The sequence below is a fragment of the Apus apus genome, chromosome 2, assembly GCF_020740795.1.
Source record: "Apus apus isolate bApuApu2 chromosome 2, bApuApu2.pri.cur, whole genome shotgun sequence".
In the NCBI taxonomy this organism is placed as follows: domain Eukaryota; kingdom Metazoa; phylum Chordata; class Aves; order Apodiformes; family Apodidae; genus Apus; species Apus apus.
Window position 1 is genome coordinate 135,754,039 of NC_067283.1, and position 22,564 is coordinate 135,776,602.

The 22,564-nt window shown below is 41.5% G+C and overlaps 1 protein-coding gene across 2 annotated transcripts in view; it reads right to left on the reverse strand.

Annotated features, from left to right (window-relative positions):
• The window catches only part of NCALD (neurocalcin delta), a 62,375-nt gene that overhangs the window by 12,886 nt on the left and 26,925 nt on the right, over positions 1-22,564 (reverse strand). For both annotated transcript variants that reach the window (XM_051609184.1, XM_051609183.1), the window contains exon 2: positions 4,022-4,418. In XM_051609184.1, coding sequence (XP_051465144.1) covers positions 4,022-4,399 — 378 coding nt within the window. In that variant the 5' untranslated portion in view covers positions 4,400-4,418. The remainder of the gene's footprint in view (positions 1-4,021; positions 4,419-22,564) is intronic.

Below are 22,564 nucleotides of genomic sequence, written 5' to 3' on the forward strand. Positions count from 1 at the left end.
CTCTCCCCTGTGCTTTTCCAACTTCCTGTGGATAAGCAGTGATGGGTGATTTAGTGCACATCTCTCCCCTATACCCATTCGCACAGGTTTTGCTCCCAGCTGTTGGCTGCCACTGGTGCACTTGGGTCAGAAACACTGGTGGGGGGAGGGCTGCACTTCCCTGATATACTTGGTGAAGTGTCAAAGAGCTCCTCACGGTGATGGCAGCAATGACAGCACAAATTTTAAGATACTCTTTTTTATTCTCTTGAAATAAATGTTGACAGCTAAAAATCTCATTAAGTGAATAATCGGCCTCAAAAAAATTGCTTTCCTCTCAATCCCATGGGGATTTTTGACACTGTCTTTTCTGAGAGCTATATCAATTTCTGCTTCTTCCCATATCAGCTTCTGTTTCCTCCTGGCTCACAAATGAGCTAGCCCAGCAAATGAAACACAAGTGCTCTCTTTGTATTAAACTGGAGGTGCTATTCTCACCCCTCAGCTCAGTATTCTTAAGATTCCTTAGGACTATATTGTTAAAAAAATGTACTCTTAGAACAAGGTTTCCATCTCTTATTTGAACTCTTATTTTAAGAGACTCTTGCCAAATATGTCCCATTTAATCAAGGGGAACAAACAAATCTTCTCACTGGTTCTCAGCTATTTTTGAGTGGACTGGGCTATTTAGATTATATGTAAACATATGGGAAAAATGAAAAGCATTTCTAAGGCAGGACAACCTGAGAGGATCTGTGGCAAGGTTTGTCAAGAGGGCAGGCTATGAAGCATCTTCCCACAGTACTTTCCAGGTGTGCTGTGCCTGGTAGGTGTAGCAGTATCCTGTGGCTCTTCTTGCACTAGTCTCTGCAATTGTCTAGCCCACCACTGAAGTGAAGGTTATGGGATCCTCCAGACTGTGCAGCCAGCTCCACGTGGGTGGCTCGTGTGTCTCTAAGCAGTGCTTTTTGGAGACTAGGGTCATGGGCAGGTGTGGTGAGCACACGGTAGGCTGTGTGCACAGGGTTAACAGCCTTTGGTAAATGGAGCTTAAAGGAATGCAGGTGTTTTGCCCTCTAGCCCATCAGTTGCAGAGGAACAGGGATTAAAAAAGCTGTTGTGGCCCACTCATCAGCAGGACCAGGTAGGTGATCTTGCCCCTCTACTCAGCCTTGGTGAGGCCATACCTTGAGCACTGTGTGCAATTTTGGGCTCCACAGTATAGGAAGGACATTGAGGTGCTGGAGAGGATGCAGAGAAGGGCAACGAGGCTGGTTAGGGGTCTTGAGAACCAGCCCTATGAGGACAGGCTGGGGGAGCTGGGGCTGTTCAGCCTGGAGGAGAGGAGACTGAGGGGAGACCTCATTGCTCTCTACAACTACCTGAGAGGAGGCTGTGGTGAGGTGGGTGTTGGCCTCTTCTCCCTAGTGACTAGTGATAGGACAAGAGGAAATGGGGTCAAGTTGCATCCGGGGAGGTTCAGATTGGATATTAGGAAAAATTTCTTCACAGAAAGAGTGGTGAGGCATTGGGACAGGCTGCCCAGGGAGGCGGTACAGACACTGTCCCTGGAGGTGTTAAAAAAATGGGTAGACAAGATGTTTTGGGAGACAGTTTAGTGGTTAGGTGCTGTAGGGCGGACGGTTGGACTTGATGATCTTGAAGGTCTTTTCCAACCTTGATGATTCTGTGATCTCCTTGGCAGCTGGCCAGTCACTAGAGCTCCTATGGGACACAAGCCATCTTAACCAGTAGCTCTGCTGTTGCAATGCTGCTGCTGCACCTCTATTACCACAAACACCTTCTTGCAATGCTGAGCAAGAGTGCAATGCCTGCAGCAGGCTTAGATTAGGCCAGAGCATGAGAAAAGAAATGCAAGTAACCACCAACATAACAGCAAAATTCACTACAGAGATGGGACCTACCGAAAAAGAAGAAAAGTGTGCCTTGCCCCTACATTATTTAAAATACAGTAACCCCACATTAATAGGCACAGTATTTTTTTTGTGAAGCCAAGAGTTTTAGATCGATGGTGTTGCTTTTAGCATTCATTTTGATGTATTGTCTCATGCAATAATCCCCATGAAAACATAATAAATTCTGCTATATCGATATGCAAATATATGCTGGATAAGGGGCTTGTAATAGATTCCTTTGAGACATACATCAGAGATAAAATAGAGTTCTGTTTTTCACTATCAGAAAGATTGTGATGGCTGAGAGCCCCCAGGAAGACATGTGACATAGAATCCTGTCTTTCCATATTAAAACTTAATCATCTTTTGTAAATGAAAGTGATAGTTGTTAGCTGCTTTTTATAAGTCTAATCACTCTACATCAAAGGAACCTTTCAATAAAGGAAGAAAATGTGCTTATCTACTCCAGTTTCATGTACCAGCTGAACACTGTTCTAGAGACTATGCACTGGGAGGAGCTACAGGTGACCAGTGCAATACAGGGAGATCACTACCACAGGGTGAGAGCGACAAGCACATTGCCTCATAGGAACCTCCATCACAGGAAGGGGAGAAATGCTTTCATTTAATTTGACATAAACACCATTGTGGCATTGTTCCCCATGTTTGTAAATCTCCTAGTCTCAAGGATTTGTGTTGCCCTTTAGCATGGAGGCCTTCCTGAGCTACTCAAGAGTAGCAAAGGGCCCTGCAGTCCTTGGAACCTCTTCTCCTCCTGAGGAGCAGTTGCTTGCTCAGGTTTGGCTCCTCGTGTTTGCTTTGTACTTTGTTAGCTCTTTTAGGACTGTCTTTGTTTTCTCATAAGGAGAAATACAGCTAGGAAAACAATAATTGATAGCCTGTTTACCCTGCCCAGGGGAGAGGAAGATTTGCAAGGAGCAGAGTACCTTCTAATGCAAGTATTCCATGGGGTTTGTCATGGCATGGAGACAGGGTGGTCTCTGCATTCAAACACCATCCTGCTCTTTAACTCAGACACAGGAAAGCAAAACAGAATAGGTGAAAGACAACACAGCAACCCTACATTTGCAGCGGTGCTTTGTATCTGGTCTTGCTGAAGCAGTGCAAGTGCTGGTGTTACCTGCTGTTCAGATGACATGAGAAGAGCCCTAGTAGAAGGATAAGTGCACCACACATTAGCCTGATTACCTATACACGGTTTGTCATCACAGATTGTATTTTGTGTCCATTCCTTTCCCTTGACTTCCAGCACAAATATAAATCTGAATAATACAGTCAATAGTCAACATTACAAAATTTCCAGGGTAAGACAGGATCTTGATAACAAGCTTTTTTTTTTTTTGGCCTTTTTTTTTTTCTTTCCAAGAGTGTTGCATTATACAGACTCAAGCTGTGTAAATATAATGCCATACAAAAATGTTCTAAAGCCTTCAGTAGAGTGATGTGCCTCAAGAGTAAAAACACGTTAGAGAAAGCCCAAGTGAGGCGGCTGCACTGCAAGAAAATGCATCCAAAGAAGCTGTATATGGAATCATTGTCTACCCAGATAAGATTTATCTACACTGGCAACTTAATATGAAGACAGCTAGTACGATACAAAGTATGTAGACCTTGCTGGACTTAGGTACACAGACATATTTTTAAACATGCAGGCTGGTTCTCCATAACAACATGATTTTAAAGTAGATTTGTTTCTCATTACGGATGGAGCTCGCCTTCCTTAAAAGTTGATCTGAGCTGATCTAAGTTACCTACTTGGCCCAACGTAATTAATTGTAATTAATTGACGGTTATTTCCCAGAGGACAGAATCACATTTATCAGAAGGCCAGTGGCTGTGGTCCTGCCCAACAGAGCTCCCAAAGCAGAACTTCCCACGCACAGTGTTGCTCAGGAAAAACTTGCAATGGGTATCAAATGCTGTAGCTTGAATTGTGACACAATCTTTGCCAAATTAAATAACATCTTATATGCAGTTATACAGAGAACCAAGAACATAAACCCCCAAATGCTGCCAGAAATGTTAATTCATTGTCTCATTGCAACATTGCTTCATAATTTGCTTGGAAGGAGGGAGCCCAAGGGGTGCCTCGGAGCAGCACATACCTGCACAATTTCCAGCATCTCTGACTTACTGATGTAGCCATTCCCGTCGAGGTCATACATGCTGAATGCCCACTTCAGCTTTTGCTCCAGTTTACCTCTTGACGTTACACTCAAGGCTATGATGAATTCTCTGAAATCTATTGTTCCATCTCCGTTGGCGTCAAAAGTGCGGAAAACGTGTTCCGCAAACTTAGAAGCGTCCCCGTAAGGGAAAAAGTTCCCATATATTTTTTTAAACTCCTCCATAGATAAATGTCCACTTGGACAGTCTCTCAAGAAGCCCTTGTACCACTCCTGGATCTCATGTTCTGTAAAGTCTGTACTTTCTAGCAAATCTTGCATGACTTCAGGGCGTAGTTTGCTGTTTTGCTTTCCCATATTGGTTTCCAAATATTAACTGCAGAGGAAAATCAAACAAATAGTAATTATCATTATTATTGTTATTATTGATATCACTACTACCAAATAACTATTAGCTTGCAGGCTGTAGAAGAACAGTGTGCTATATCCTGCATTTTCCAATGATAGTTCACTCCTGGGAATCAATTGAAACTTTGGCCAGCATGCACTACTACAAGTATACTCTGAAAAAATTATCAAACCTAATCTACATGTTGGTTACATTGTCTTTTCACTGTCTCAGGAGCTATACTTACATTGAATTTATTGCTATCCTACTTTGCCTTTGAATCACAGAGTAGGCAGTGGATGTCACAAGGTGTAGCTGACCCACAGCTGTGTGTTCCAGTACACCCTCCATCCCAACTGACTCAAGGATCTGACTTGAATAAGATTTTTTTTTTTTTTTTTTGTACCTCTGGTGGAAACCAGGTTTCTACAAAGGGCTGTGTTTACTTGGTCTTGCTCCAAAATGGGATCCACAGCATACACTGAAACCAGGAGATCCAAAGCTATTCTAGATAGATCGTTATAGCGTGAATAAAGAGAGCAACCCAGAAGTTGTCTCTCTTGTTTGGCACGGACCAGTTCTCATTTTAGTTCAAAATTCAGATAAAATCTGAAAAGATTTTATCAATGGTGGATTCCCCCACCCCAAACTATTACTGTGTTCTTTAATTCTCCTTGTAGCCAGAAATTTGATCTATTACTAAGTAGTAGTAATCTGGGTGGTCACAGCTCTTTGGAAAAAAACTCTTTAAAAAAAAGGGAGGAGAAAAAAAGCGTACCCAGACAACAAAATTGGAAATTAATTCCCCTTAAATTAATCACTAAGAAATATTATTGGATACAGTTTCAGTTAAATCACCTTAATTATATTTTATTTAAGGCAAGTTGCTACCTATCACACTGTGCAGCAGATTTACTAATGACTGATGCCCTTTGGGTTTTAAGTTCTAGAACCTGAGTGTGTTGGCTCCAAAAGGCAACATCATCAGTTTTACTGGAAGCTTAGCAATTTACCTGAATTGTGGGAGGTATTCTCTATTGACAGAAACCTGCCTGAGAATTTGTCACTTGAATGACAGTCACAACTAAATCTGATGTATGGATAACTGAAGTAGAATTGCAAAGTAATTTATACAAGACTCCCACACTTGTCAGAATGGAGTCTCTGGGCCACAGAGACAGAATTCTGAGCAATGGATGTCTGGAGCAGCTAATCAGCATTCGATAAAATGTCCCTTCTAGACCAAAGCAATACTTTTAAAAAATGAAGAATAATACAGTATCATTACATGTCAGAAGCAGCTAGTGAGAAATGTATCACCATTTGAAGCTACTACTGGCTCTTCCATTTGGCACTGGGAAGAAGAAATTGAGGTTCCCTTGGGCTGGTGCTAATTGTTTCTTGTGGTTCCCCTTCTTCTCAAGGTGAATTTGAACTCCCAAGGCTGCTAGAGGACTGACCCCCTGAATATCCTGTGTTCTTGGACCAGAATAAACAAAAAGCTTTATTGTTCGAGGATAAAATGGTGGCACTCACCCTAGATCTATCTCCACAAAATGGCTGTCTGGTAACTACATGTCTGTTCTAAACTCTTTGCCTACACAGTTGATAGAGAATAGGCTCCCTTGTTCACAGACATGAAGCTGAAGGGGGTGAGGAGTCCTGTCTGATGGGAGCCTCTCCATCTCCTGACTACGTCAAGGGCCTGGACCCAAACAATGTCTTTTCCTCCAAAGTATCTCTGAAACACGTGGGAAACGGAAGATGATGCCTCAAAGGAATATTTTTTATTGCCTTTTCTTCTTAAATCCTGATCAAAACATACTGTACAATTTTTAAGTAATCCAAGTTTGTAATACTCTGAAATTAGCAAAAAAGTTCCTGGCCTATAGGCCCAGTCCAACAGCTGCCGTAGCAGCTGAAGGTTGTGTTGCCTTCAGTGGGTGTTGGATGGGGTCCACAATAAACAACCTGGGAATTAGCTGAGTGAACAGATTACATTAGGGCAGCCAGATGGGTTTATGTCAGGCAAAACAACACGAGCAGGATGGAAAAGCAACTGGACAAAGTGAAGTGGCCAGGCTTAGCTTAGGGCTGCACTGGTTTAATAAAAAACAAACTAGTAAAATCCCCAGAGTAGGTAGCAGCCACACACGCCCACAGTCAGCAGATATTCCACGGTTCCAGGGGCTGCACACTTTTCAGATCATTAGAGTGGAAAGGGAAAACCTCTGAGTAATGTGCAAGCTGGCTGTGGTAGGAGTGAGCTGGCCTTAGCGATGTAATCCCTTGCTGCTTTTTAACATCTCAAACACTTGGAAATGCAAAACTCAGCTTGCACACTGCCAGCCCAGAGTTTTTTGAAAAACAGAATAGTGAGGTAACCTGCAGGCAGTGACCTTCAAGAGGCAGACAATAAGAATGTGTTTCAGTTCAAAAAATGATGCCTTTATAGCTACACATAGCAGGTACAAGATATTTTTACCAAATAATAAAAAATACAGAGGAGCAGAACACGATGGGAAAATCCTGTGTTCTTCAGGCACAGAGGGAGAGCTAACCACATGGCACTTGCAGTAACTCACAGCCATTGTGACACCAGGCAACGCAGCAAATGGTGGTAGGATTGAGTCCACTTGTGATTAATTTATATCATGTTCTTGGCTCTCTAGATTTTTCCTTATTAATAAGTGGTATTCTAGGAACTGTAGCAATGAGATTTATTGTGCCTATTCCATCAACAACAGGTCAAAATGAAGACACATTAAGATCCTCATGATCACTTTATACACTGCTGCCTGCCTCTTGGAATAGATGAGATATGGGCAGACTACAGTGTGCTAAGACAATGTCAGCTAACAATGACAGCAATAAATGCACTGAGTGAAATCAAATTGGATCTGGGTTTTGGCATTTTTTCCCAGTTTATGACCTCTGTAGATCTTTCAAATTTCTAATAAGTTACTACATGTTAAAAATACAGCAAATAAAACAATCTCAGTCACAAAGTAAAATATTTACAACAATGACAAATGGGTGCTGTGCTGTAGGTATACAAAATAAAGACAAATTGTTTAATGATTATGTTTCATTACATTTCTACAATTTCTTCCTCTGATACAATGGTTAGACATGATATACATTAATGACTTTCTGTTTGGGACAACATGACATAGAAAAATATCAAGATCTTAATTCTGAAGGCAATACTGTTTGGTAAAAGAATGTGATGGATTTATGGCTGGAAGGGTTGATACCATTTCAGCCAACAACTACAGAAGACCAGAAAGGAAAGCATCACTGCTCTGTGGTTGCTATGGAAAGAATCTCTGTTCACTGGTTACTGTAGGAAATGCCATAGGTGCTGCTCTCTAAAGTAAATACTCAGAGCTTCCTCTAATCAGGTCCAGGTGTGGAGTTTTTAAGATGAGACTGAAGACAGAGCTTTTTGATGGACAACAAGCTGTGACAATTCAGCATCTAAGGGAATAAATAAGTGAAGCAGTGATGGACAACACATCAACAGACTTTCCCTGCACTGCAGTATAATGTGTGCAGACAGGACATCAATGCTGTTATAGCCTTCTCCTCAAACAGGGAGAACTGCCTGGACAGACAGGCAATGAACACTTACTCTATTACACGTCTCTTGTCAGAAGTTTACTGCTGCTCTCACACAGTTGTTTCCTCAATCTGAAACCTCAGGGTACAGCAAACATGCTGCCTGCTTAAGCAAAGCCTCTCAGGAGCGGGGGAGCTGCAGCAGCTGAGAGCACACAGCCATCCCATTGCTGCGTGAGGGCACGGCAAGAATCAAACACATTGCCTCAAAATAAATAAAATATATTCTGTTGGGGGCTTGGTATAATAAGCAAGCGCTAGCAACACATTTCAATTGCAGATAGGAAAGCAAAAGCTCAGCTTGAGCTGAAATTGGCCAGAGATGTCAAAAACTTCAAGGGTTCTTCAGATACATTAACAACAGGCAGAAAGAGAGGAGTAATATTGGCCCACTATTAAACAGGAGAGGTGAACTAGTCACCAACAACGCTGAAAGGGCAGAGGTCCTCAACACCTTCTTCACCTCTTTCTTTACCAGTGCTCTTGGGTCCCAGGCCAGAGGAACACAAGTCCTGGTTGATGCAGACACTGACCCCCTGTCAGTGCAGAAGAGTTGGTGTGTAAACTGTTACAGGAGCTTGACCTGTACAAATCAATGGGTCTGGATGCCATCCAGCCTGGGGTGCTGAGAGAGCTCCTGATGTCATTGCAAAGCTGCTCTCCATAATCTTGGAGAAGTCGTGGAGATAGGAAGATGTCCCTGAAGACTGGAGGAAGGCTGATGTCACTCCCATCTACAAGAAGGGTTCCAAGGAGAACGCAGGTAATTACAGACCCACTAGTCTCACTTCAGTCCCTGGAAAGCTTATGGAGCAAGTCCTCCTGGGGACAGTCACAAGTCAATTGAAGCACGTGATTGGGAAAAGCCAACATGGATTTACCAGGGGCAAATCGTGTCTGACAAATCATATCATCTCCTATGACAAAGTCACCTGCTCGGCTGATGCAGGGTGAATGGTGGACATTGTCTGCCTGGACTTCTCCAAGGCTTTTGACATGGTCCCCCACAGCCTCTTCCTGGAGAAACAGACTTGTTATGGCCTTGACAAGTGGTCTGTGCAGTGGGTGGGGAATTGGCTGACAGACCATACCCAGAGGGTGACAGTACATAGATCCTCCTCAATCATCATATAAGGACAACACTTCTTTTTGGGTTTTTTGTTGTTTTGTTTTGGTTTGGTTTATTTGGTTGAGCTCCGTCTGCCAAAGACAGCAAGACACCTGCGTTTTGATTTAGGTTTAAACCCAGAGGAAAGAAAAATCAAAATAAGAAAGAGCACTTGGCCAGGGAAGTGTTCTAAAAGTGAAGAATTTGTAATACTGGGTACTTCAGAGCTAACAGGGTACAAAGCACCTTAAAGGTGCAAAGAATCAATGTGAAGACAAGTCCTTCCTGGTACAGTTCCAGTGGGGACAGTAAGAAAAATCACACTATAAGCCTGGCTACAGAGAAAACTGTAAAACTGCAGAAAACTTTCAGAAAGAAGCCGTGAAAACTCCATTTTGTGATTTCAGTGCTATTACACCATTTAAAGTTAGAAAGCACTAGATAACAAAACATGAACTTCAGGGAACAATCTTTCAGTGGCAGATAGACAACACCAGACAATGCAGGAAGCCTTTTACACAGCTGGTTTATAGTGTCCTAAAGCCATAGGATGCACATGGAGGTAGTTTTGGGGGCTGGATGAAGAAAATCTCAGTAACACACCACTAAAGTGAGCAGGACACTTCTCCAGCATAGGTGAGAGACATCTGGATGATGGATATAGCAGTACCAGCTTACTTGGCTGGTAAGATGGCTCTGTAATATTAAAGAACACAAGGATGAACCACCTCGCTATAGTTTGTCTTCAGCCCAACAATTCCAAGAAATAATGCACTTCTGGGGGCAATGCTGTCTTTAATATTTCTAACACATGATTTGGGAATTTCCCTGAGAATAGCAATTGTGGGCTTTCTATCTCTGCAAAGCAGCTGAAGGAGTTCCTGATAACAAATGGAATGAGCCAAAGGCTGAGCAGGACAACAGCACCATTCTGAACCAGCACCACTACCTGACAGTGGTGAGAAAGCAGAGCTCCAGGATGAGTCAGTCCCCTGTGGCAATGCCTAGTGGCTTGTCTGCAGTACGAGTGTTTTCTGCAGCCTCTGTGGTTCTCCACTCACCGTCACCACTGTTTTTCCTCCAGACTAAGTGCTGATCATTAAAAAAACCTGGACATGTGGCAGGCGGACTCATATACACCGTTTATTTCTCAAGCTGTCTACACATCTGGGTGTGGCAGGGATCCCACCTTCTTTCGTGTCCTACCCACCAGCAGTCATCTCCTGTCACTGCATAACAGCCCCCCCAGTACAGCGTACAGGGCTCCCACAAGCTCAGTTCTCCTGTCATCACTTTCTGCCACTCCTTCCAGTCACATTTCTGCCTGTCACTGTGCAACCCGGTTCTCTCCCACTCTTCAAGAAGGGATGTTGCTGTGTTGTGGTTGACCAAACCTCTGGTTGACCCAACATTGCAGCATAGCACCCTCTTACACTGTGGTAAGGAGAGGCTGCTGTGCAACTCATACCAGGGGACTTGGTTGGGGCTGTGTCCTCAGGGTTTCCAGGCCAAAATTTTGTCGTGTTCTTGCCAAAATTTTGTCCTGTTCTCAACACTTTTCACAGTAAGAGCTACTCTTTTCCTTCTCTGCCATCTGCTATTGCTGCTTGGTAAAGCTTCAGGTGCCAAAAGCCAGTTCACCAATTACAGCACGGGGCAGTCTCTGCAAATTCTGCTGCAATTTGTGATCCAATGTACACACCAGGAACATCTCTACTTCCTCTTTGTTGGCACCCCTGCAGAAAGAGGGAAGTTACATGCACTCACAAAAGTTAAGGCCTTGGTGGACACTTTCTGGTGTAAAAGCCAGTTTTCCTTCATAGGGTCAGTTATTCCTTCAGACTGTATTGCTGCTACCTGCTGTACAAGCTATGTAATAAAACAGTTCAGAGCAGCATACATCTCAAATGACACATTTTCATCCTGTCTGTGTATACTCTTGTGGCTGGAACACCAACGTTGCCACAGCCTGATCATGAATGTAAACCCAACACTAAATGTGGGCAACACACTGTATGTCATCTTGTAGCTCTCCAGTGGGACTCAGCTGAGCAAGGCAAGAATGTGTGTTTGTGATCTCTGCCGTGCCCCTGCACAGGGAAACCCAGGAATCCTTCACTGAGCTCCCAAGGAGCAGGTCAGGCAGAGCGTTCTTCTTCACTGCTCTCATTCTGCCCTTCCGATATCCACAACCTCAAAGCCAACTTGAGCCCTGCTCTTCATCTTCCAGTTGGAAATTTCAGTGTCAGTGCAGGATCTCTCTCATGGGACATGGTGCTTTTTGTCAGAGCAGCATAAGTGATGGAAAGAATAACTTCTTGGGTTTTAGCCTCTCGCCATGAAGCACAAGTGCTACCTGGTCAGGAGATTTTCCTCCTTGGTTCTACCAAAAACTACTCTTGGGAGCAGCAACTTTGTTTCCTTCTGGCCACTTCTAGCTTGTTTTCACATGTTCATTTGAGTAACCAGTGTGGCAGTGATTGCCAAGAAAGGCTTTTTTTTAATTAAAAAAAAAAAACAACCCAGCATGTTTGACCATATTTTTGAAAGAAAACCAAACTTACTAAAAATCACAGAGGGACTTAGCAAAAAAAAAAATTAAATAGATGCAAGTAAAATTCAGAGACTTGTCATCCTCAGTTTATCTGCTTATACTGGAAAACAGAAAAAAAAAAAAAAGATAAAATTCATGAGCAAGATTCATTAAAAAAATCTGATGCTCTTTTATGAATATTCACAAGGAACAGCAGTAAACAGATCTGCAGATTTGCAGTGCAGTATAACAAGTACCCAAGGCCTGAAACATATACTAAAAAGCAAAAATTCAGGTTAAAATCATAGCAGACATTGAAGAACAGGAAAGAAGAATAATGCAGAAATGAACAGGAAAAAAAAACAGAGGAAAATGCGTAGATGGGATCATCATCCAGTATTTATGCTTTATTCATCAATTGGAGGAACAGGGGACACACGTGCCATCCAGTTACCCACTGGTACTTCACAGCAAGTTCGTCGGCAGAAATTTCACTCATTTTATATTAGGCTTTTAGTCCAATTCCAGGGTCCTGACATTTTCACTGCTGCAAATTACTCTTTTGTGTAACCTTCCTGCTTCTGTGTTCCCCTTACCAGGGAACTTTCCCATCCAAAAGGTGCCCCTAATTGCTCCTTTGACGCCTTCCTGCTGCAGCCCCCAGGAGAAATTCAAGAAACAAAATTAAGACCTTTCTAGCTCTGTGCTTTATTTGAGGTGGGCAGTCCAAGCAGGAGCAGCTGCACGGAGTTCATGTGTTTGAAACTTGGAGACACATGGATATCAAACATCAAAAGCCCAGACTCTTTTCCCTTCAGATTTACCCTGGCAGAGAAATGTTACAGCTGCTCCATCTTGTCTCCTGTTTCTCTTTATCATAATTCCTTTGTGCATTTTAGCAGTGAGGGCTGGCATGGGGGTGGACAAGTAAGAAGCAGGAGAAAGGCAGAGTTCCTGTCAATAAGTGCCAGTACATTACTGCCAGGGTCTTCAGCATTGCTGGGTTAATTAGACAAATCCCTAGGGCTTATCATGTTACTCTCAGCAATGCACACGGTCTTGGCTGGAATTATTTTGAGACCAGCAAGCGATATTCCAACCTTGAGCAGTGAAAGGGGTGATGCTCTCACACCCTCTCACCTCTGCACCGACTTCAGCATCACTGGGGCTTCCAGAGAAGACCTCTGTTGCCAAAGCATTTCCTGTAAGGCTGAAGCATGTAGTACAGAAAACATTACTACTGGGAGTAGTAATTTACACCTCCAAGGCATAAGCTGTGCTCCCCTGTGCACACAGAGGGGACTCTGAATCTCCAGCCTTGCTTGGTGCCCTGGGCTTTGCCCAGAGTGCTCTGGGAGGTGATGCGGAGGATCACCACCCTATAAGCAGTGTGAAAAATAGTGCTGTAAGTCATTCCCTAAGGCTGGCCAGCTTCACCCACCAAAAACAGCTTGAAAATAGCATTTTCCTTGCTTAGTAAGAAATAAGGAAATAAAAAAACAAAAACAAAAACCAGAAACCAGACAAGAAGGGGAAAACTCAAACAGGTTTGATTTAGTCCTCTTCCCAGACTCCCAAGGTCTCTCCCTATTTAACTGCATTTCTTCCTCATTCTTTAAGAGCTCACAACATTAAAATTCATGCCAAGATTCACATCCTTTTTTGGTTCACAATCATTTGTTTGTGAAGAGTTGAGGAACAACAATTTACCATAGACTTTGTTAGAAAAAACAACAACAGTGATTCGTCTATTAATTCTGGGTAGAATGATCTAAAGTCTTTAAAATAACTAACTCTTTGTCTTGGCTGACTTCAGACAACTCTTTTGGAAATTATATATATATTATTCTATTTCTTCAAACTCTATGGAAATAGTATTTTTGTAGAAGTATGTTTGCCTTTGCCTGATTTTGTGTAATAAAGGGCAACAGAGACTTTGCTGACACAGTGCATTAGGACATCGACCCTCAGGAGGCTGCTTTTCCAGATTTTTCTTCATTCAAGTGTTTCATTAAACACAGGACATTTTCAGTATTTAGAAGCATGAGTGTTAATCTAACAGCAGGGGAGCTCAAAAAATCTTCCACCTCTTTCCAGCCGGACATGACTTTATCTAGTAGAGCCCTTCCAAAAGGAGACCATCTATCAAGATAAAAGTGACAGATATTTTCTGCAGTTATTGTGCCTCTTATTACAAGAGCAGTTCAGGAGCTGAAGTTTCTTTGTTTAACAGTCCCTTTCTGGACCACATTTCCCAAATGCTTAAGTGCTCATTTTTCAAGTGCTCAACACCCACAAGGAAACTCGGGCTTCTCAAAAAAACTCATCTTCCATGTGGGCACTTGTGTAATAGGCCAGTAAACTGAGATCTCCCAGAAAACCATGCCACTTATTTTGGTACCTAATGAGGGCCTTCAGAAAAGCCAGCCTTTCTGCAGATCTGCATCACTGCAACTTGTCTTTATCCTGATACTCACAACTCCAGCTACATTAAAGGCGGTTCATTCTCCTCCCCTCTGAAGTGCCTCTCTCCTTTGTGTGAGGCACTCACCAGCAGTAACACAATCTTCCCCAATGCACCCGAGCACACCAGTCATCAGATTCATCTAGCAGCAACTTTATCGGGTTTCTAATCTGTCCTACATCTCGTTTGGTCCTTTTATGTAACCACGCATGCAAGACCTCAATGGAAGGTAGTGGAAACTGAAGCAGAAAGCTACTGTTGCACAAAGTAACAGGAGAAGAGTGGTGATCAGCAGCTCCATGCTCAGACGGAGACCTGTGACGAGTGGTGTTCTCCAAGGGTCGGTAGATGGGCTGGTGCTGTTTAACACCTTTGTCGGCAACGTGGACAGCGGCATTGAGTGCACCCTCAGCAAGTTTGCTGCTGAGACACCAAACTGTGCGGTGAGGTCAACATGCTGGAGGGAAGGGATGCCATCCAGAAGAACCTTGATGGGCTTGAGAAGTGGGCTCGTGCAAACTGCATGAAGTTTAACATGGCCCAAGAGCAAGGTCCTGCACCTGGGCTGGGGCAATCCCAAGCACAAACTCAGGCTGGGTTGAGAATGGACTGAAAACAGTCCAGAGGAGAAGGACTTCAGGCTGATGATGAACAAGAAGCTCAACAAGAGCCAGCAATGTGCACTTGCAGCCCAGAAAGCCAGCTGTGTCCTGGGCTGCATCAAAAGAAGCACGGCCAGCAGGTCAAAGGAGGTGATTCTCCCCCTTTAATCTGCTCTTGTGAGACCCCACCTGGAGTACTGTGTCCAATTCTGGGGCCCCCAACATGAACATGAAGCCCATGGAGAAAGTCCAGAGAAGGGCCATGAAGATGATTCGCGGGCTGGAGCACCTCTACTACAATTACAGGCTGAGAGAGTTGGGGCAGTTCAGCCTGGAGAAAAGAAGGCTTCAGGGGGACCTTATAGTGACCTTCCAGTATCTGCAGGGAGCCTACAGGAAAGCTGGGAGGGACTTTTTACAAGGGCTTGTAGTGAGAGGACAAGGGGTAATGGATCAAAACTGGAAGAGGGGAGATTTAGGTTAGACATTAGGAGGAAATTCTTTAGTGTGAGGGTGGTGAGACAATGGAACAGGTTGCCCAGGGAAGCTGTGGAAGCCCCATCCCTGGATATGTTCAAGGCCAGGTTGGATGGGGCCCTGAGCAACCTGGTCTAGTGGGACGTGTCCATGCTCATGCAGGGAGGTTGGAACTAGATGACCTTTAAGGTCTCTTCGAACTGAAACCATTCTATGATTCTATGATTTTTTTAATCTTTGTAAATAAATAGCATGTGACACCCAAAGAGTGACATTTGTCTTACTCTACACTTAAAAAAAATTGTTAACAGATGGTCTCCTATCCCACAGCAGTGACTTGGTGTTGACAGATAAAATGAAAGCACGATATTGGAAAAAACTGTGCCATTAACTGGCAAACTAGGTATTTTTAAAGATGTTCTTCTGATGGGGAAAGGAATGACGGTGGAGGTTCCTACCTGGAGAGCAGCTGTGAGTTTTTGTTCCATGTTGAAGAAATTTAGTGGAACTTTCTCCAGAAAAGTAGGCAACAAGGGAGTGGGAGGTTCTGGCAGCCAGGACCAGAATCTTGCTAAGGAGATGGAAACAAGATGCACTAGGAAAATGTCAGAGTTTACAAGTTCATAAATATGACAGCCCAAGATAGGGATGATTTCTTCACCACCAAACACTCTCCAGTGTGCTTGAACACAAAGGGACCTAATGTAAGAGGTGATAGGGGTTACTAAAAGAATTTTGTGGGAGTTGTAGGAATTTTTTTAAGCATTTTCCAAATAAGTTTCTAAACTGATATTGTGTTCATTTTCTCTTTGTGCATGTCTTATTTCTCAGAATTTTCACATCCATGAACTTGCAAGATGAGCCTGTGAATTACTGGCCCTAGAAGAACAGCACTGGGTGAACCTCTTTTCAGGAGAACCCATTTCCATTTGGTAATGCAGCTTAGCTGAAATCAAAATGTTTTGTGGAAATGTGTCACATTCAGGAAAACACATTCTGAGAAAATGTCAGAACTGATAATTTCAACTTTTTCTTTTCCTTTTAACAAAGCAAAAAATTTCAGTGTGACTTCAGATTTTTATTAGTTTTATTAGTTTTGTTTTGGTGTCTATATTAGATACTAATTTTAGCATTACAGTGGTTTTGACATTAACGAGAATACAATTAATTGCCAGTGAGGTGAAGTAAAAGAATCGGTTTCCAGATCATTTTAATTTCCATCCGACCAGGAAAGTTTGATGTTTTGTTCCAATTTTCAGTGCAAATAAATATAAATGTAAAAATTTCCTTTGGAATAGGAATTTCCGATTCTAACCAGCTCTAATCAACAACAAAGCCATCTGCTTTGTATTAATGACTTAGGGCAGTATGGAACAGGGTGATTTCTACTATTCAGCATTGCTCATGGAAGTCCGTGACATATGGCAAGTTCCTTGCTTCTAGTCATCTAGGGAAATTTGAGGCCAACCACTTTCATTTTATTCTTCTTGCTGTCTTGCCAAATTAATGAAATTCATTATTCAACCCAAGATTTTCCTGTGAATGTATGAGAAAACATCCTCTCAGTGACATATGGCAAAGCCAAAGCCCCTACATCTGAAGGGAAATCATGATTCCCAAATTGCAGTGCAGAAAGATACCTTCATTTTACAAAGGTTTTAAATGATAATTTAAATAAAATGGTTTTTTCCATGATAAATGCCTGGCTTTGAACATTAACAGGAAGATAAATATTCTTTTTCCGGAAGATACCTTCATCCAGATGAATCATAATTTGAATTCTACTTGAAGAGTCATATTGACATCAATGATTTTAGCACCAACAAAAAAAAATAACATTTTAATTCTGGTTTAATACAATGTTTTTGCTATTTTTCCTAAAAGCTCTTATCTGTCTTCACAAATACAGTCTTCATTCTGCAAATCAGGTACAGGAAAACCACATAATTGCCCCCAGGCTGGTCCGGCAACCCAGTCTGCTTGTTAAACTCAGCCCTGGACTCCAGTTCAGGCACTTGGCTGGGCCCCCTTGAATAGTTTCCTGTGGACAAGAATGCAGTTACCTTTGGTGACAATGGTATCTCCTCTTTTTCCTAACAATTTGATGATTGCTTAAGCCACCTCAAGGTACTTTCTCCTCACTCTGCATGGGCAGATGACCTGGGAGGGCTGGTTCTCGGGGTGTATGACAGGCATTTAAAGTGGAGATGCTGCTCTCTGTTCCCCTGGAGCACCATCTGTGTACTAACCTGATGGGAAAGTTTGCTTGGATGTGATCTTCTGGATTACTGGAAGAAGATTTTGATTTGCATTCAGTTTGAAAGTCAGAATGACATCCAGTCCTGACAGCCCGCCATGAAAAACACCAGCCCGTGTCTTACCCAACTGCCATTTCATGTGTAACACAGTGTGCTGCCTGGTTTCAGAAGTTACTCAACAGGAATGAATTTGGGAGTTTGAACAACATGGTAAAAGTTGGTAAGCAAACTCCCTTAAGAGGCATAGAAACATTTTACAAATTACAAATGCTTCTCTGTTAATCTCTCTCACACACATACAAACAAATACTTGTATAATCTTTATGTTCTTGCTATTAGTTATTATCAATAAGCAAAACCCTAAGAGCTGTCAATATTAAGTGTAGGTAGCAGCCACTCATATGAACAATACTGTTTTACAAAGGAAATTTTGTAATGGCATCTATCTGAACAGTCATAATACAGACTGTAGTAAAACCCCCCAAATTGTTTGCAACAAGTCAACAAAAAATTATTTACATGTTCATAACACTACACAAACTGCAGTGAGAAATACTGTGTAAAAACTAGGACTGAATCCAGAGTGAAAAATCTGAATTATCAGTTTGAAAAATTTTCTGTCATCATTGAAAATTTTATTTAAATTCAACTGAGATTAACTCCTTCACAAATTAATGAGTTAACAGCATTTCTGCCTCACTAGTAACATCCTCTGAGGAAGTAAACAAAGTACATCAGATAAATTTTCAGACAAATACAATTTTTTTTTCTTATGTGAACAACAAACAACTTGCATTATTGTTGCAGAAAAGCAGAAGTGGCAGAACCAGAAAACTCAGGGAAACTTTAGGAAAATCAGATTTTATCCACTATGGAATAAACCACCACTTTTCATAACTTGCTAGTGACTGTAAATAAATAGAAATGCTGATCCTATTATATTTTTGGCCAGTTTCCTTTTGCCTCTTTGCTGTTCTCAAGATGTCAGTTCTCTGAGATTTCTTTTATGTGACTTTTAGTGCCTCTCCCCATTTTTCACTTCCTAGGACTTTTATTTGTTGTGTTACTGTGCAATGTTTTGTTCTTTCTTTGATGTTTTATTTCTCTTTTCCCCTTATCTCTTACTTTTCACTACTATTTCTTAGCTCCCCAGGACAAGCACTATTCTACTTGCTTTTTCTATTATCTTTGAAGAAGTCCATGTCATATAATTAATCTTTTTTTTTTCTTCTTCTTCTTCTATTTCCTCTGTGTCAGTGTTTCCAAGTACCAGCATTTCCCACACCATACACTGTGTTGAAACAGTATCCTAACAATGAAATATATTATGACCCAAGCAGCAGGGTTTGGAAACCTTGGAAGGAGACCATCTATGGCTTAATCTCTGTGTCTCTTTCCTAAAATAAATCATACAAAATAAATAGTTAGAAAAGACTTACTCTTTATCTAATTCCTAGCAAGTTATTACCATTTCACCTACCATCCTTTTGCTTTACTGCTTTTGTTTTAATGGTAGAGATCTAGTGCTGCTGTTACTACGAGCAGTGAACTCTGAACAGCATCATGACCAATGCTTGATTAGAATTTCAGATTTTAACGATCTAACTCCTTTTCCTGGGAAACAATACTTCTCAGACATGGAAAGGACTGGAAATGTATGCAAGTGTGTGAGATGCTGACTCTAATCAGAATTTTTTGCCTGTGGCTAATAGAAGATTCACCAGATACATGATGGACCATATTTTGGATTCATTCAGCAACATATACTTTTGGATAATCATAATCTCATCGACAGAGATCTCTATCTCTGGCATTATTTGTTCCAGTATCTTTTCTTGCTCTGCATGCCCTGTACGCCCCCTTCTTTCTACAATAACCTTAACCTCTGGCATTCTCAGTATCATTCCTTGTAGAAACAAAGGCCTTGTACTTGAAATGTCTCACTCTCACTGCTTGCTACATATAGCTTGTAAGATGTCCTCAAAATACCTTCAGCTGTCAGTTCTCTCTTCTACATCATCGTCACTAATAAGTTCAGTCCAAACGCACTCCTTGGACACTCCAAGCTTCCTCTCACTTCATGCATCAAGTATTTCCTAATTCTTTCCTCTGCTACCAATGTTACAAAAACCAGTGAAGCTCCATGGCTTAGAAACAGGATAAACACTGAAGAATCAACCCACTGTTTGTAAAGTACCATATAAAATCACCATACAAATCACTTATTCAATAATAAAAGCACATCCAGTTCCATGAAACGTCTCATATCTTAATGTTCTAATGACTTCACTGGAAAGTCACTTAAATCAGTGAGCCACACAGAGATTCTCCTGTGAATTTCCAAAGGAATCCTCCAAGAAAGATTAAGAAATTGAGAGCTATGCATATAGATATAGATATAAACTATTTTTGTACTTGTTTTTTTCTTTATTAAAAGAAGGATGTTCCCCAGGAGATTTACTGCTTTTTAATGAATGTTCTAGGAAAGGGAGCCAGTAATGAAGAAACAGTATATATTTCATTCGAAGGAGCTTTAAAATCTATCACTCAGTTAAATTAAAATAAGGACGTTTCCACATAAGTCTCCACAGGATGATAGAAGAGTCACTTACCAAGAGTTTACCACCCAACACTTGGTAAGATTAATTTGATCTCAATCTAAATGAAAGATGTGGCTATCATCATATAACGAACACAGCTCAAACTCATACATTGTTCATTCATTTGTGATCAGATGGGAACCTGTTTCAGTGATCTCACACTGATTTGTGAAACCTCCCATCACCATATCTCATAATTCCTATGATTTTTAAAATGCTGGCAGTAGAGTTGGCTTTGGAGTTGGTTTTCAGGCACTCAAAAAAAAAAAAAATTAAAAAGAAAAACCCCACACAACAAGTTTGGGCAAAAGCCAGAATTTTCTTGGAAGTCTCCTTGATGAAGGAGTAGGAGTGGTATAGAGCAATATATTTGATTTTGGCAGCAAACCTTTCTTCTGGCAACTTCATTAAAAAGCCATTCAACTATATGAGTTATCAGCAAAGAGCTGGCATTTCTGAGAGTGACTGACGGTCCTCCCTGTGCTGACAAAATTAGAAACATCAATAATACTTAGATTAATTGCTTAGAAAATTTCCAAGAGGCAAACATTTCCTTATTTTTAGACCCTTGTTTTCTGCTGTAGTCAAAGCAGTAGAGGCCAAAGTTCAACTACGTGTACTTCACTTCAATGATGGGAGCCCAGTACTCAGAGTTTTACATGTGCACAGAAACAAGTAATTGTTAATGCACTAGAAACATGACGGAAAAGGGTAATTAGCAGGTCTGGAGCTGAGTGGAACAGGAGGTGGTCATTAACCTCTGTGGAGTAGGTGATAGGCAGTTAGCACCTGAGAAGCAGTGGATTAGAAGAAGTGTGGTGAGAAGTGTATTACAGCAGGCCACAAACTGCATCAAACCTGAGACCATGGTTTGTATTAGACACTTTGTGCCCCTATTAAAGATTGTTTATAGGCCTTCTCTTCAGGAACAGGACTGCAAGGCCAGTGTTGGAGTGGCTGTTTTGAAAACAAACATGTTCCTAATCGTGATTACCTGCCTCTGTACCTCTCAGTTATCTGTGTGAGCTCATTCTGACTTGCAGACCATATGTAGTTTGATCTTCATTTTAAAGGGGGCAAACGATGCATTAGAAGATCTGTATCATATCTGCTGATAGGCATGTCGGAAACCCACTGATTTTGAAGCTGCTTTGGCAAGGTCTGACTTCATCTGATGGTTCTTGGTTCTTAGGACAATTGACTTCTGCTGATGAACTGGGCAAAGTTGGAAGCTTCTTGAAACCAAGTGGGAACCTCAGGAAAAAAACTTATTTCCAGGTATGACCTCATTCCAGCCCAGGCTGTAATTCTTTAATGATATATCCATGTAGGTTCCAGCCTGTAACACTCACCAGTATATCTCAAAGGTGTGTGTTGCTTTTTTGCAGACTATAAGCTAATATAATAAAAATATTATGTCACTTACTACTCTTATAGTCTTAAGCCATCATGGTGACAACACCTGTTTCACACTATATGGACATGTATATCCATGCACACATGTATTCACTAGTCTAATTATTGATTGGGGACAATAAAGAATGAAGAAATGGAGAAGGAAACTCCTCGATGCCGTAACAGGTCTGAGAACAGACACCTCACACCCAAGCAGACACTGATTTTTGCCAGCATCTTGTCAGCTCAGAGGTTTGAGTTGTTCATCTGTGCATGCACACAGAAGATTTTTTTCCTTCTGCCCCAAGTTAGAAGGCAGAACTGGATTGCCTTGGATAAACACGTAGCAACAACCTGAGGACATACCTGCAAATGCTGTCTGCACCAGGCACCATGTGTGGCCTTACACTGAGCAAAGCATGGGCTGTCCAGCTCCCCTTGGAATCACAAGCATGGACACCCTAGTATTTTTCACATTTCACCAAGAATCCAATTTTACTATTTATTAATTAAATATCAGTCCGTTTAGACACAGCTTTAAAGTGGGTCCAAAGTATACAAGGATGCTCAGGAAAGATTAGGCAGCTCAGGTTTAACATTAGTTTAGTTATTCTTCAGAAGATGTGTGAGATGCTCAAAAAAAGTAGCCTCTGTAGGTAGTAGCTGGACTGGAGAAAAGATGAACAAAGTTACATTTTGGAGAACAAAAAATCCTATATTCATCAGGGTTGGGTACAATGCCTAGATAGGATGATTCTGTCTCTCATTTTTGAGTAATTCTATATATATCTGCTGAATTACTAACTTACTACTGGTCACAGAGGTGAATGAACAGTTTGTTTAAATTTGTATAATCTTACTCTATTACAAGTACACACACTATACACAAAGCACAGACTGTTTTTTCCAATACTATTGCCTGATCTAACACATAAATTTAAGCAATGATGCAAAGAGGGACAAAAATATAATCAATTAACTCAACAGTGTGTTGTTTCCTTAAAAATGCAACACATGAACTTTGAAAGTAGTCTCAAACATCAAAGCATTATTCTGTTGTTTCTTTTTTTCCCTGC